Source organism: Equus quagga, chromosome 1 (genome assembly GCF_021613505.1).
Source record: "Equus quagga isolate Etosha38 chromosome 1, UCLA_HA_Equagga_1.0, whole genome shotgun sequence".
NCBI classification, from domain to species: domain Eukaryota; kingdom Metazoa; phylum Chordata; class Mammalia; order Perissodactyla; family Equidae; genus Equus; species Equus quagga.
This window is the reverse complement of record NC_060267.1, coordinates 53,521,434-53,537,604: the sequence shown is the minus strand read 5'-3', so window position 1 is coordinate 53,537,604 and position 16,171 is coordinate 53,521,434. Positions and strand designations below refer to the sequence as shown.

General features: G+C 47.3%; 1 protein-coding gene across 1 annotated transcript in view; it reads left to right on the top strand.

Annotated features, from left to right (window-relative positions):
* The window catches only part of CCND2 (cyclin D2), a 29,476-nt gene extending 13,868 nt beyond the window's left edge, over positions 1 to 15,608 (top strand). The window contains exons 4-5 of the mRNA XM_046658931.1: positions 538 to 686; positions 10,197 to 15,608. Of these exons, the coding sequence (XP_046514887.1) occupies positions 538 to 686; positions 10,197 to 10,346 (299 nt within the window). The 3' untranslated portion in view covers positions 10,347 to 15,608. The remainder of the gene's footprint in view (positions 1 to 537; positions 687 to 10,196) is intronic.
* Positions 15,609 to 16,171: the final 563 nt, after the last annotated feature.

Below are 16,171 nucleotides of genomic sequence, written 5' to 3'. Positions count from 1 at the left end.
TGGAGAATGTGGCAAAATTACATCAGGATTACTGTTCTTCATAAAATTTTACCTCCTCCTTCCCACATCTAGAACCCTTGGTTTGTCCCACTTATGTGGCACGTGGGCTGTCTCATCTGTATTGGTCTCAGGCCTCCTTGCTCTGCTCCTGCCGTCACCCCCAGAGGAGACCGTGTCTCACTCACCTTCCTCCCAACCAGGGCCGAGAATAGTCCCTTGCACACACTCGCCCCTCACAGGATTGTGGGGCTGAGAGTTGGGGACCCTGAGTCCTCTGTGAATTCACTGTGTGCACTCAGATAAACTCTGCCTTCCCTGCCGCAGTCTCCTCCTTTCAAATCGAATCACCACAGTGAGGTGGCAAATAAATAAATGGTGTCTTGGGAAGGAAAGAGTCAAGAGAGGATGCGTCTGTAGGGTAAGGGGTCACTTGTACAGCTAACCTGCCACCATCCTATTTCTGAGTGTCTTCAGGCTGGGGAGCTCCTGGAGCCAGATTCTTGCTGTGCCCTGACCTTCTGCCTCTTGTTCTCACAGACTTTAAGTTCGCCATGTACCCGCCATCGATGATCGCAACTGGAAGTGTGGGAGCTGCCATCTGTGGGCTCCAGCAGGATGAGGATGTGAGCTCGCTGACTGGTGATGCCCTGGTAGACCTGCTGGCCAAGATCACCAACACAGACGTGGTAGGTGGCAGCCATCATCTTGGTTAGGACCAGACGTCTCTTTTGTCAGCTCAGGGAAAGAGACAGTTGGTTTGACGATGATGTGTCAGAGGTATATTTTTTTTGTGGTTGGTTTCCGTTTTCTAAGATCAACATCCAAGGGAGTACAAAACTCAGGTGTGGCCTTCTTGTAAGGTTTCAAAAACCTGTGCACCATCTCATAGAGAAAAGAACTTAGCGAGTAGATACAGAGGGAAGGGAGGGCTCTTTCCTAGTTTTCCTTTATGGCCTGGGCTTCCCAATGGGTCTGAAGTGTTGCTTAATTTCCATTTATGTCCACGTTGTCAGGCTGCCTCTCCTCCACAGTGTGGAGCTTTTGTGTCTGCTCACACACGCTGAGGCTGGAAGGCACAGAGAGAAGGGACAGCTAGAGCCAGGATCAGCTGCACTGAACGGAGTGGAGATGCAAGAAGTGCCCCACCACGAGAGTGGTGCCCACCCTTGACGAACCTCTCAGCCCCGCCCGTCTCTCACTTCCCTTTTGTTCAGTGTGGTAATGGATTCAAAAGCGCTCTTAAAAGAATACAGTGCCCAATGAATTCAAGGAACTATTATTAGCTCTAGATTTTTCCCCTGTGTGTGCCCTGTGGACAGCCCACAGGCTGTAATTCTGGTTGGCAGAATCTGAAGCTCCTTAGAAGAAGAAAGGTTTTGAGACAGACCAGGGTTAAGTGAGGCTCTGAGTCAGCTGGTTGGAAGTTGCAAACCTCGGAAGGTTAGAGCCAGGGTGGTTCTGAGAGGTCAGAAGCAGTTCCTATAGTTTCTGCGGGAGTGCAGAGGGCAGAGGTCACAGGCCTGGGGGAGGGGAGGGCAGCAGCGGAGCTGGGGCTAGAACCTGGAAGCTCTGACGCCTGCCCTGGGAACTTTGCACTCCGCCCTTGCAGCAGCTCCTGGAGTCTTTTTGTCTGAAAAAGGCCTTCGGTTTAAAGGCGACTGAGAGAGGGGTGACAGCTCGGAGGCCTTCCCGCGAGTCACCATGGAAGGGCCCAAGAATGCAGGGGAACTTCGTGATGACTCCCTCGGGACGTGCCTGGGGGATTCGGAACACCCCTCGATGGGAATATATTGAGTTAAGGGATGATGTGGTTCACAGGCCTGGCTGATGCCTCCACCAGGGACACTGAGCAGAAGGTCAAACGTCGAGAGCCTGAGGCTGCAGTTTGCTGGCTTTCTCATCCACCCGCCTCTGTCTTGCCTTGGCATTTATTACCATCTCAGGGAAATGGCTCAGGGAGGTGTTGAAGGGCGTGAGGGAACAAACGTGGGTCCTCCTCTGAAACAGTTCTCAGATATGCTTTTAAAATGCTGGCTCCAACACATAGGCTTTTTAAATGTGGTTTCCAAAATCTGGATTGAAAAGACCCCTCCCGTGCAGCTTCACGTGAAGAATGCCTTCTGAATCCTCTAGAGACAAATCTTGGACAGAACTTAACATTTATAGAAATGTTACGCTTCCTTCCTTTTCTGAATATCTCCTATTAAGGCTGCCTTGCAAAAAGGACTCCCAACCAGCTTCAGACAAGCCCTTCCTCGACCCCCAGAGACAAAAATGTCAGTGACAAGAGTTTGACCCCCAGGCATTGTAACCTCTTTCAGATATTTATAGACCTGCTCTGATTGGCTGATTGCCCCACCCGGTCTCCAGCCTTCTTCCTTATCTCTTTGTCTCCCTTTATTGGTTTCAGATGGACAGAGCTCACTCCTGGGGTGCCACTGAGGCTCTTGGGCTATGCTTTGCTTTTCAGGACTGCAATCCACTCTCTCGTTTCATCCCGGAGAAACTGCTGGCCCTTTCCAGATACTATGTAGCCAGTCTGTTCAAGTCAGCTGTCAGACTGAGTTGAATGGATACAAAACCAGCTTAGAGGTCTCCTCCAATAAATAAATCCCAGCTATTAACCTGGAGATGCAGGCATGTGCCTCATTCTCACCAGTGGACCCAGGGTTAAACATTTTAATATTAAAACCCACGCATGAACATAGTAGAATATAAAATTCATACCACTGTTTCAGATAACATCTTGAGACCTCAGTAAATTCCAAGCTTACCTCTGCTCCCCAGAGGCTGGTTCACTCTCTCCCTGGGAGCGTTCTTAGTGGAAAGGCTTGTGCAGCAGCGGGCCGGGCTTTCTGTGTGTGCCTAACTTCCAAGTGCTAAGTCTGCCCCCATCCACCAGCCTGTGTGTGCTGAAGAGCTGAAGCCCAGAGTGAAGGCATATGAAAGGACTAGAATTTGGAAGGCGCTAGCATTTGGAGGGAGGTGAGTTTTGCTTCCTGAGCTCTGTTTACCATTTCGTGAGTCAAGAAGTGGTGTATTGCAAGCACTCACTCTCCATTCGTTTCTGCAAGTATTTATTAAAGGCCCACTTGTTGCAGACTATTGCATGATGAGCAAGCCATAATAGATGAGCCAGTCATGGACCCAAGGCATGGCAGAAGTTGGGGTGGGTGGCTGGTGCGTGGAAAGTGAAAGATGAGGCTCCTGCCTTCAAGGAACCTAGCAATGCTAGGGAGAATCAAGAGTAAAGCGTGTAACACCCTAGCAAATGAAGATTGTAAATGAACAGGTACCAGAAAATGTGTTAGATCTATAAATGCAGTAGGAAATCACCTCAGAGGAAGGAGCTCACCAGGCCTGATGTAAAAACACAGGCCTCCCGGCAGAGTAAACTTGGTGATAGAAAATATCCTTGGAATGGAGAAACAAAATGTGGTATGTACATGCAAGGAAACACTGTTCAACCTGGCTGATACACGCTACGACGTGGGTGACCCATGGAAACATGCTCAGTGAAATAAGCCGGGCACAAAAAGACAAATATTATATAATTCCACATAGACAAGGTACCTAGAATAATCAAATTCGTGGAGAAAGAAAGTGGAATAGAGGTTACCAGGGCCCAGGCTGTCAGGGAAATGGGGGAGTTAGTGTTTAGTGGGGATGCAGTTTCAGTTTGGGAGGATGAAAAAGTTCTGGAGATGGAGAGTAGTGATGGTTGCACAACAATGTGAATGTACTTAATGTTGCTGTATGCTTAAAAATGATTAAGATGGTAAATTTTATGTTATGTATATTTTGCCACAATAAAAAAAGTACATATGTGTACACACACACACACACACACACACACACACACAGACACGGACCGCATTTTGTCCCCCTGGCTCTAATGCACTAACACATAGGAATCAGGAAGAGCTGACGTTTCACCCTAGGATCCCTGCCGTTCTGTGCTTGCCCAGGCACCTTGTTGTTTGTGACCTCTGCAAGCTTACAGTGTTCTCTGCCCATGGATTGGCAAGGATCAGACTGTTGAAGGAGGGTTTCACCCTGATTCCTTTGAAACGCCAGACAAGTCTCTTGGGCTCGTTGGCCAGCGGCAGATAGCTTTGATAGGAGGGACCCATGCAGCTCTAAGAAAGCTGGTCTTTGTTGCTCCCTCTCGTTGCCAAAATAAACCGGAACGCTTCATTCCAAAGAGAAAGCTGAGTGAGAAGCCTGACAGTTTTACAGGGAATGAAAGTCTCAGAGGGTGGTATATTTTAAGTACTTTTTCCTTCCACTTGTAAGTGTTGCTAAAAACAGACACCAGCCAGAGAAGCAGTTCTGGCTTTTAGGGGAACTTCTACCGGGGCTTCCGTTGCCAAGGGTAAGTTTGAGAGGGGGATCGACTGTCCCGGTTCCCCAGTGAACCTCTCCCTGCTGAATCGGGGTTCCTCTTCCGTCCCCGGGCACTCTGCTCACGCTGTGTGCCAGCGTTTATCTCACTGTTCACTTGTCTATAGAACCTCTTGAACAACACCCAACTTTTACTCAGCTCTTTATCCCGAGCCCCTGGCAGAGCCACTGGGGAATGATGCTGAAGAGGGAGGGAGGGAGGAAGGACAGAACGGAGGACAAAGGGTGGCAGATGGGGTTCGAGTGTTTTTCTCATTCTCTGCTCTCCCCGTGTCTGTTGGAAAGGTATTTCTTCACATAAATTATATGTCAGGGTCTTCTGAGTTTTACCTGATTTTATCTTAGAACAAGTCGCTTCATTTTCACGTGACATAATAATAATTCACTAAGGAAAAAGTAGAATTGAGGCTCACAAGCCATGAAGATGTTGTGAAGTTTCTGGAAGCTGTTGAACAGAACAGACAGAAGCTCTAGTCATATGGCCATTATATTTATCCTTTTCTACCTAGGTTACGTCTAAAGTCTCTCATATTCTAAAATATTGCCCAGAGAAGATGCCAGGATCTTCTTGCTTAGGGTCGTCCTGGCATGCTATGATCCTGGTTGTCTGAGCTATTATCAAACATTTAGTGGTGCCGTGGAAGAAGCCTGGATATTGACCACCTGTTCTCTGTGGGAGATGCTGTTCCCCAGCATTGTGTCTTGGTCCTTCTTAGCTAGAAACACCAGTCCTCTCACACACACCTTGTTCTAGAGCCCCCTGTATCACTGAGACTATCCTTGGTGAACTTTTCAGGGCCTGTGGTCGAGAACCTTGTGAAGAGTTGCCGGGAGGGGAGCTGGGGGTGGGGCGGTGGAGGGGATAGAATTGGAGCTGGTGCTTCCCTCTCCTGCCTTATTTTTCCTGCGGGCCTCATTTGGTATGCAAGGAAATCGGCCAAACAGCCTGTGAAGAAAGGCAGAATGAGATAGTTTCCTAAGTTGTCTCTGCCTGAGTTGGCCGGGGTCCGGGGCTCATTCAGCCCTTTGTCCCCGTGTTGAGTGCAGTGCGTGTGTGGTGACAATGGAGTGATGCAGATACACTGGGGGCTAATGGGAGGAGTTCCGTCAGCCCATTCATGGGGGCCGAGGAGGGTGCAGGGCGCAGAGCTTGAGCCAGCGAGCAGAGGAAGTCGGAGGCCCGTGTAACAAGCCGGAGATCACAAACACTGCTGTCAGGGCTCCGAGGCTGGGGGCGCGCAGAGGAGGGGCCTATCATCATCGAAGTTGGAGGCTTGCCCGACCTCCAGCGCTGTGGAGTGCCACCTGTCCAGGCTGACAGACGAGCATTATGGCTCTCCTTTTAATCAGCTTAATTTGGGGCATCTTAACACAATGGCTGGTGCTTTGGGAGGCTGCCGGAAAGCAGAGGTCCCAGAGCCGCTGCACTTTACATGCACGTAGCATCTTTTCATTGGAGGCTCTGTCGGTTTTTTTCCGGCCACTTGGGCTGTGTCTCCCTTTCTTGGAGATTCTCTGCCCTGTATCTCTTTACTTAGAGCTGGGAAGAAGCAGAAGTTCATAGGGAAAAGAGTTCTGAAATTGAAGGCTTGCCCTTCTAAGGGCAGGCTTAGCTTCTAACTAGATGTAGCTGGGGGACGAGCCAGGCTTCAGTTCAGTCCTCTAGCTGTAAAATGAGAGCATCTGGCTGTTTGATTGATCTCCAAAAGCCCTTTGGACCCCCAAATTCTCACATTCTGTAATTATCCGTGTGTGTCGTCTTATAATTCTGCCCTTTGGGAATACTGTAACTCCACTCTTCTCCAGCCTTGCCTCCTTTCCGCTTCAGGCTCTTCAACGTGCCTCCCTTCCATTTCCTTCTCTCCTGGCCTCCTGGCACAAGCAGCCTTGCGGATTTGAGGCAGGGCTCTTCTTTCCCGCAGGTTACCGCCTCCCCACCCCAGTCCCAGGCACCCTGCTGCCCTGCTCCTTGGGAGACTGGGAGCTCCTTGGGCAAGAATGGGGCTGTGTGGAGTTGGCGTGTCTGATTGAAGGTAATGGCACCACCACATGTTCTTCTCTTCCTTCACTTTCCACCAGCTCACAGGAAATTCACATGCTCGTTGCAAGTCCAAGAAGGGTTCCTACGGTGCTAAATGAGGGTATCAAAATGCAGATAGTGAGCTCTCTCTCAAGGAAGGGGGATGCTGGTTTCTTTCTCGCCACCATCTCAGAGTAGAATGTTCAACATTGTGAACACAAGACAGGGTCTTCCCCTTAAGGAGTTTTTCATCCAGCTAAGAACGAGAGATCTACACAGTTGAAAATTGAGCTGGTAATAGCCAAGTTGTGAACAAGTGGAACGTGAAGGAGGGTTAGGCAGAGAGCTTTCCAGGAATGGGGGACATGGTTTACCCCAGAGAGGTTTAGCTTCCTGCTGTGTCACAGATGAATCTAGAAGAGAGCAGGGAATGGGGTTTAGGGTCCTTCATTTCTGGGGTAACTGCTGTAGTCATCATTTTTCTCTTCGAGTAAGAGGTATCAAAGGTCAAGAGCTGGCCATAGTAATGATTTAGATTGAAGTTAAAATGGGGCTGAAGAAAGGAAAGAGAGTATATGTTTTATATGAAATCTTCCTTCATTTTATTCAGAAAAGCCTATACATGTGTTCTTGGCTGGAAATTACATAAATGTGACACTTGATACATGTGATATCTTGAAGTCCCATGGCTCTGAAAGTCCAGTAGAAGTGACTGCCAAATGTCCCAGCCCTCAGAACTGTCCCGTTAAGAGCTCAGGCTGCTGGAAGGGGAGGCCGAATACCAGCAACAGTAGGAACATTGACGACTCCAAAGGGAAGACCCTGCATGGCCTGAAAGCAAGTTCTTTAGCTCTCTGGAGCCCCTGTCTCCTCATTTGAAGGACTATCCATCTCAGGGATGCTGGTGAGCTAACGTAGTGATGATCATGGCGTCCTGAGCTGCTCCTGTTACTGAGGTGGAAAGTGTGCTGACCCAGATTACCTCTCTGTGGGGCCAAATTAGAGCCTCTGAAGGAGAGCCAGACAGGATTGGCCAGGAGGCTCTGGGTTTCTTATTGGGGGGCATTGGCTTCCACACGAACTTCGTATCAGCAAGTCTTCACCAAGTTGCTGTGCCACGTGAAGCTTTCTTTAAAAAGCCCTCATTGCTGGCACCTAAGAGGCATTTGTTTTTTAATTTAATTTAATGGTTCAGGGCTATCATCTGTCTGTACACAAAACACATATCTATCGTCCCTCAGTCAGCTGAGAATCCTGCCATCCTCTTTAGATAGCAGAAGCTCTTTCGTGCTGTATGCTCTGGTAGGATTTGCCTTCCACAGAGACAAGCATACAGTTACTATCTCTATACTACGGAGGGGCTCTGATTCATTCCCCCTGCCTCCTAGAAAAAAATTTTAAACATATCTTCAAGAGCTCCTCAAGGACCTCTGTAGTGGGGGACCTCACACAGGAGCTGCCTGGATTCAGCTCATTAGTACCTGCAAGAAAAAAAAGAAAGAGGAAAATAATATTCACGTAAACTCTGTGGCTCAGCATTCCTCAGTAAGGGGTGCACGGGAGGAAAGGAAGGTGCTTGAGACGTGAGACCCGTTGCTGTGCTCCTGCGTCTCCGCTCCTGCTCACTTCTGGGGGTGGGGGCATCTTAGGAAGATTCCAGAGTTTGAAGATGGTTTTATGCTGCCAACATGGCCCCTAAGAACAAGTCGGCTCCTTCAGATGGTGCTCCAATGGAGAACGAGCTGTCTATTTCAGCTTTGAAAGGAAAACTGACAGAGTTGGACTCACTGTCCGTCTCTTAATGGAGGACCTTCTCAAGAGTAGTTTGGACGATAGGCATTTTTTGCCAGTAGCTTTGGCTTTTTAAGATTGACTTTTGTAGATTATAAGGCTTTAAAGTTTTTAGATATCTTCTGCTGAAATGCAAGTGCCCTTAGAAGCATATGCCTTCATCCTTCACCACCTAAGCGCCTTCGGGAAGTGGTGAGTGAGCTAGGAGCACAGCTGCTGCAGGCTGGGCCCCAGAGGAGGAGCATGGGAAAGACCAGGGCAAGGGGCCAGGCGAGGCCATAGGTTTCTAATCACAGGTTCAGGGGGTCAGACAGGGTGGAGGCCGTGAGCAGGAGATGCCACGGAAAAGGTTGAGGGATGTCCGTGGTTTGCCAGTCCCCGACTCCTCAGCTTGTTTAGGGTGGCACACAGACCTCTGTGGCAGGGTCTGTCTTGTTCGACACTCAATCCCTGGTGCCAGACACACAGTGGCCCCTTCACCAATCTGGACCAAATGCTAATCTGTACCCCATTTTAAGGAAATCTAAAGAATTCTTTCAGATTCCAGGACTGATTTATTGCTGTTCACGATAAATGGTTATCATTTATTGAACTTAGCACTTTGTATATGTGGCCTCAGTGGATCGTCACTCTGTGACCACTTTGTTATCCTCATTTCACAAGTGAGGAAAGTGACAGAGAAGTTCAGTAATGTAGCTGCTGCCCGCAAGTGTGGCGGGTGACTAGCAAGTGCCACCTTCCCTCTCTTCCTTCTGACACTCCAGGTGAGATTTCATCTCTGCCCTTAGCACTCAGGCTGCTCTTGTCCCTAATTTTAATTTTCACGAAAAGCTGTAGTTAGAAGTTTGAAACGGTCGACAGATAGGAAGGGAAAATTTGGGGCAATGGAAACTTGGTTCCTCAGTCATTAACTCCACCTTTATTTTAGATCTTCGGAAAATAAAGATAATGCTTTTGTGCTTGGCGAACATTAACTTCTGGGCAGTGAAAATTGCACAGTGGAACAGACAAGAGGGAAGCATATATTAAACTGTGGGAAGACCCAGGCAGGATCTATCTAACAGATTTCCCATATGTATATGCCGGTAAGGGAGTGCAGAAAGGCGGCCTTGCAGAGGAGAGAGGCTGGGAAGTATCTACTAGGAGCAGTTTCTTGAGCTCACACACCACTTGCTAGCCTGAACCATCATCCCTTTCTCGTGACACCACGAATTGCCATGGCATCCAACTAACAGAAGCTTCTGCCTGGGGCAAACACGCTCCAAATTTTCCCTACCAAATATAGACTAATATCAAAGCAATGCTGCAAATTCTTGCGTATTCCCAAACTGGACAGCTCAAGTGTCCAGAATTTTGTAAACATTCTGTGTTGTATTTTTATCAGAGTTGAGGGAGTGGCAAATAAGCAGAAAAACAGAGATTTTTTTCGTTTTAAGCGCTTAATGCAGTTTCTGTGAAGGTTAGTACCGTTCAATCCATCCTCTTCCTTCTTATCTATTCCTCACATCCTACATTTGTCTGGTCCTGGAGCACTGTCTGTAGTCCTGGCTGTCCTCTTTTCTCTGTCTTCTCCCAACTTCCCCAAGCAGAAAGCATCTGGTTGGCCCTTTGTTCACCAGGTGCTCCATGTCCATAAATGGCTCCTCATCTAGGCCAGCGCTTCTCAGAGTCTCACGTGCATCCCAATGACTCGGGCTTCTGCTAACATGCAGGTTCTGATTAGATTGATCTGGAGTGGGCTGAGATTCTGCGGTTCTAACAAGCTCCCAGGTGATGCTGATGCTGCCAGCCCACGGACCCCACCTGGAGGAGTGAGGTTCCATGGCACTGCACGAACACATCTCCTTCACTTCATAGTTATTTCTGCTGGAAAACTAGCACGGAATTATGCAAGGCTTGAATTGTGTATGTTTTCTTCATGAAATGCTCTGTGCACTGTTGATCTCGCTAACAGCTCTGGTCTGGACCATTCTCCTTGTAGGATTGCCTCAAAGCCTGCCAGGAGCAGATTGAGGTGGTGCTGCTCAACAGTCTGCAGCAGTTCCGTCAGGACCAGGGGGATGGATCCAAGTCGGAGGATGAACTGGACCAAGCCAGCACCCCTACAGACGTGCGGGATATTGACCTGTGAGGATGTCAGTCGGGCCGAACGGGAGAGACATGTTCAAATCTTCTCTCTCCTTCTCTCTGATTGTGTTTTGTTCTTTATGTTTTAGGATGAAACTTAAAAAAAAAAAAAAAAATTCTGCCCCCGCCTAGATCGTATTGAAAGATCTTTTAGAAGTGAGAGAAAACGGTCCTATAAAAATGGAATAATTAAAAGCATTTGGTGCCTATTTCAAGTACAACAGAAGGGAATCCCTTGTATATGCGAACAGTTATTGTTTGATTATGTTAAAAGTAATAGTAAAACGCTTACAGGAAAACCTGCAGAGTAGCTAGAGAAAATGTACGCCTGCAACATGGGAACAAATTAGAGGAGGCTTTTTTTTTCATGTTATGAACTAGCACATATACACCCCTTTTAGTATAATTTCAAAGAAGTGCGTATGCCACTTATGGCATGATTAGATTGCAAAGCAATGAACTCAAGAAGGAATTAGAAATAAGGAAGGACGTGATGGGGTGGGAGTCCAATCTCTCAACGTGACCGAACCATTTTGGATGTAGAAACACCTTTGCTCTCGGACACCTGTTTGTTGCTAAGTCAGGAGCATTGCTGGGTCTCTCGTTAGAAACTCTTGCTGTCTACAGTAGCTGCTACCTAGAAAGGATGTTTAATTTTGCCAGTTGGACACAGGTGATTGGATCCTGGGCTTCGCGGTTTTGACATCTTGCTTCTTCTTCCAAACATGGTTCATTGCAGACACCACTGTATTCTTATCTAAACGGGCAATCTAGCTATGGGCCATAACCAAAACTCAGACGAAATGGAGGCAGATGGAGATCAAGGGTGGGATGTGGAGTGGAATCTTTTCTCTTGATGTATTAAAGACAGTAATGTGACCTTGGCATCCCTTATTAGGAAAAAACTAATTTTTGGTGCTGATTGGCATGTCTGGTCCACAGAGTAGCATTGTTATAAACCATTCCATTCGAAAAGCACTTTGAAACATTGTTCCCGAGGGATAGATGGGATGGTTTATGCAAATCGTGCTGAAGAGACTCCTCCCCTTTTTCTCCTCTGCCCCTTTCCCTCCTGACCCCGGTCGGGTAACTGTTCACTTCTGGTATCTGACGTTCTTTGGTACACAGTTCTGGTATCCCTGCCGGGACTCGAGAGACACCCCTTTCCGCTGACATTCCCATCACAACATTCCTCAGAAAAGCCTAAAAACAAAGATCTGTTACCAATTTGATGGCACAGAAGGATCTTAATTCCCACCCATATACTTCTTCTCTGGACATGGAAAGAAAAGTTATTGCTGGGCAAAGACGGACAGCTGAGCATCACAGTGCCGCTTTTGTTCCCTTTTCCGTTTTTTGTTAATTTCATTGCAAAGTTGTATTCAGCGTACTTGAATTTTTTCCTTTCCACTTCTTAGATGCATTCAGTTAGCAAAGAGGTTGGAGCAACAATTTTTTTTTTTGCACAATTATTAATTGACAGGTAATGAAGCTATTAAAATATTTGCCTTTTTTAAGTAAAAAAGAAAAATCAGAACAGGGCTACCTTGAAGAATTATTTTATACACAGATTCTGCCTTGTTTCGTAGTATGAGGGTTGAGGATGGAGAAAAATCTAAGGGTCTCTTATTTTTCATTTTATTGTGTTCAGTTTTTATTATTATTTTTTTTTTTTTTGCGCTGCTAAGAAGCTAAGATCATTCATCCTTATTCACGTTAACAGAACCTAGCTGTAAGGTTTCACAGAGTGTGCTGCTATTTTATAAACATTTTTATAATATATTATTTTACTGCTTAAATTCCAAGTCCTGAAGTAGATGGTTGAGATATGAGTTCTTCGTACTGGAAAAGCCCTTCCGTAGTTTGTTTTCTTCTGGTAGCATATTCATGGGTTTTTTTTTTTTTTTTTTCCTCTCTGATCACATTCTTCAAAGACAGAGTATTCTTTACCTCAGGTTTACTGGACAAAATCAATAGCGACAAAAGACAATGATTCACAGTTTTGTTTTCATAATACCTCACAACCGTACAGTTTCTGCTTGGGAGCCCATTAGTGTGGAGAAAGGGGCGGGAGGGGGCTGCGTGCCCCTCTCAGGTGGAAGGAGGGGTGAGTGTCCCCAGGGTCTCACACCCAGGGACCTGGTCAGTCATGAAGGTCATCGGGCTTCCGTTTTGACTCCGGTATCCTCATCATGATGGAAAAAATACAATTGAACCAAGGGATTTCCCCTCCCCCCCCCCCCCCCCCCCCCCCCCCCCCCCCCCAAGGCAGACCTTCAGCACAAACACTGACACAATTTGCACTTAGGTCCCAGGTATCAGGAGACAGACGAAAAAGAATTCCAGCAGGCTATTTGGAAATCCTCACCTGGAGGCCCTTTCTAAAGCAGGCCTTTCATCTGCTTAGGGTCCTTTCATCTTGAAAGTTTCGCCATTCTCTTTTCCCTTCCCTGACATGGGCATCCCCAGGTTAGGATCATCTCAGAGGTTTTCTAAGTCTGAATCTGGGTACGTGAATCTGTGGCAGGCAGTGTTGCGGAGGTTCCTTCTCCCACCAGTCTCGGACTGCCAACAGGCAAGCACTATGCGAGGCCAGGTCCTCTGCTGAGGGTCACTCAGTGGTTTTCGGGTTTTAAATCGCATTGATTTGGCATGATTGGAAAAAATAGGCCAGATGAGTATTGGGTTGTTCGTGGAAGGGAGGTGGAAAGGCTGCTTCTCTACAGAGATGCAATTCTAGATGAGTCAGTCTCTCTTGGAGTGTGTTTAGAAGGGTTCAGGATTTGGTGAGTTAGCATGACCCTAAAATTCTAGGGAGTTTCTGGTGGGGCAGTGGGTGGTGAATTCCGAAGTTTTGGAGAGGAAAGCTGAGCAGCCAGTGTTTTCTCAAGAGCCCACTTTGCACAGGACTCTCTTCTGGGCCCTGAGGAGTCCCACAGAATGGAAAAAGGCATGGTCTCCAGAGTTCTTGGGAGTCTTGGAGCCTAAAGAGAAAACATGGTGCAGATTCATTTAACAGTGAGCCTCTAAGCTCAAACTGAAGCAGCAAATGAGAGAACCTGACAAATAAGGAAGGGAACAGGCCTACAGACTCTCCCTGCATCTGTAACTTTCCACTTTTCCTGGAGCCCTGGGTACCACTGGGGCCTTCTAGCTGCTTCTCCTTCCCGGGGCTTAGAGTGATAGAAGGTGTGGGGTTGATGATGGGGAAGGTGCTAGATTGGCTTTTCTTGTTGCTCCCTCCTTAAACAAAAGAAGGAACCCTGGATTTGTTAAAGTGGCTAATACCCTCTTGATCTTGGATCTTGGTTTCCTTGTAGGAATTTCTGTCCCAGGGGAGTTCAATTCTCCCCATGGATTTTTTTTTTCTCTTTCTCATCTCCATCTAAAGGGGGTTCCAAACCTATTCTGGTCTTTTTTTTTTTACCTTGTTGTCTTTCTGTTTCTTCTTTACTTCCTCCTCTCTGTGGTTTTTTCCTTCTTTTATTTCTCCATCAGTGGGGGCTAAGTTGTTTCCCTAGCCTGCCAAATTTTGTTTGTTCCCCTATTTTGGCCAAATCCTAGGGGGGAAAATCCTAGTATGCCAAAAATATATGCTAAGCATAATTCAGTCCGTGCGGGTTCCTAACAGTCATGCAGCCTGCAGGTGGACGCAGGGGACAGATCCCTCGGCAGAATGTCTCCCCTGTGCTGAGAGGAGAGCTCCTCTGAGAAGGGGCTTCTCTTAGAGGACGCTTTATTCTGGAACTGCCCCAGGACCCCACTGAAGAGCTCACCATCTCTTACAGCCAGACCCCTGTGATTGCTGTGCAAGAGGCTCTCTCCTGCCTCTTTTAGCCCCCAGGTCAGGGGCCCACGCGGCCCGGAGAGGCAGCCCCAACCGCGGCACACCGCGATGCTCTGCTAGCAGAGCGGGCTGCTCTTCAGAGGCAGCCGTAGCTTTCCCGTGGCCCGGCGCCTGTGGGGCCCTTCCAGCCCACCCTGGGAGCTCTGGAACCCACAGGTTAAGCATGTTAGGCAGGATTGAGTGACTTTCTCAAAGAGGGCAGAGGAATTTTCTCTCCTTGGGTCACAGGGGGCAGGGATGGGAGAAGAAATAGACTTGCACCTTATATCCTGTAAATAATGATTTTCTAGTTCAAGATAATATTGGTAGTGTGGGAATGGGACGTAGGAATGGGAGGAGGGCTGAGTAAGCCAGTTGGCTTCTAAGCCAAAAGGAGTCCTCTTTGTTTATCTTTGAGACAGTCCAACCCTGAGCATAGCTTTAAAAGGGAAATTAGTGCTGAGACGGTGAAGTCCCCTAAGCCAGCGTACTCCGGAGCTGTGGTGGGTGCAGGCTTCTGTCGGTGCGGGCTCCGGGCAGCTGTCAAGAGCTGCTCAGGCTGTCGTCAGTTTGTACAAAATAGGGCAGGAAGATTCAAGAGGATGTTTATGACTTCCTCATACCATGTGGCTTTTCACGATTCTGGATTCTGAACAACCCAGAACGGTCATTTCAGCCAGAACTGTTCTCCTACATTTGTGTGTCTCTGCTTTTAGACTTGGCTGGGCAGTCAGACCCGATTCTTGGCTCAGGTTTCAAGAAGCCATCAGCAAATGGACACATGCATGCTGGAGCTGCGGCATTTACTCCTTTGCCTGCAGCCCACTTTGGGGAAAAAAGTGCCTTACTGACTGTAGCCATTACAGTATCCAATGTATTTTGACAGGTGCCTGTCCTTAAAAAAATTTTTTTGTTTTTTATTTTTAATTGGTTTTAGTTCTCACTGGCCAACTCTTAAATCCCCAGCAAATCACTGGGCCATTGGATTTTTTCCATTATGTTCATTACCCTTGTACCATGTACCTCAGATCTCTCTCTCTCAGTTACAGTTTCTCATCTTGGACTTCTTTTATTATTATTATAATTTTTTTTTTTTTTTGCTTTAAAACAAGTGTGATGCCATATCGAGTCAATGTTATTCTCTCACAATGTACTCTATAAGAGGTGTGGGTGTTTATTTGGTCGGGATGCTAGCAAGTGCTAAAGTAGCATGATCAGTATAAACAAAAGGTTTTTAGGAAGTATGGAAAAAATGTTTTATTGGCTATGATGGTGACATGGTATAGTCAGCTACCTTTTAAGAGGTCCTATCTGTTCAGTGTTAAGTGATTTAAAAAAAATAATAACCTGTTATTCTGACTAGCTTAAAGATGGATTTGAAAATGGTTTTGGATGCAATTAGGTTATGCTATTTGGACAATAAACTCACCTTGACCTAAATTCCCTGGCCATTTTGAATTATTTATATACCAGCAGTCCTCAGAATGGAAGACATCTTTGTCACGTCAGAACTGTGTTGGCAACAGTGGGTAGCGGCATAAAATACAAATCCTAATCTGGAGGGTAATCCACCTGTGCATCTCTGTTATTGCAATACAAGTAATTGACGGCATTTTTTTTTTCGTTCTGGGTGACCCCTGCAACCATCTGAGGGACCAGAAGCCTCAGCCCACCTTCATGAGGTGGGGAAGTCACTGCTATCATCACTGGGCCTCAGATGCTAGTCTCCTGATTATAGCCAGCCACTCACTCTTGGTTGTGAGTGAGCATCTCCTGGCTTGGGAGGTGCCAGAAGCCCCTAGTGCCATCTCCAGATTCTGGAGGGGGTGTCTGGAGAACCCTACCCCTGCAGCTTTCCTGCCTCCTGCCTGCTGCTCTTCATGGCTCCCATCTAACTCCTGATCCGCTCTGTATCCCGCCTGTGAGGACCAGGCCACAGCTGCCCTTGGTGGAGGGGTGGCGAGGCAGAGCCCGGGAAAGGGGAGAGGAAGTCAGCATTTAAA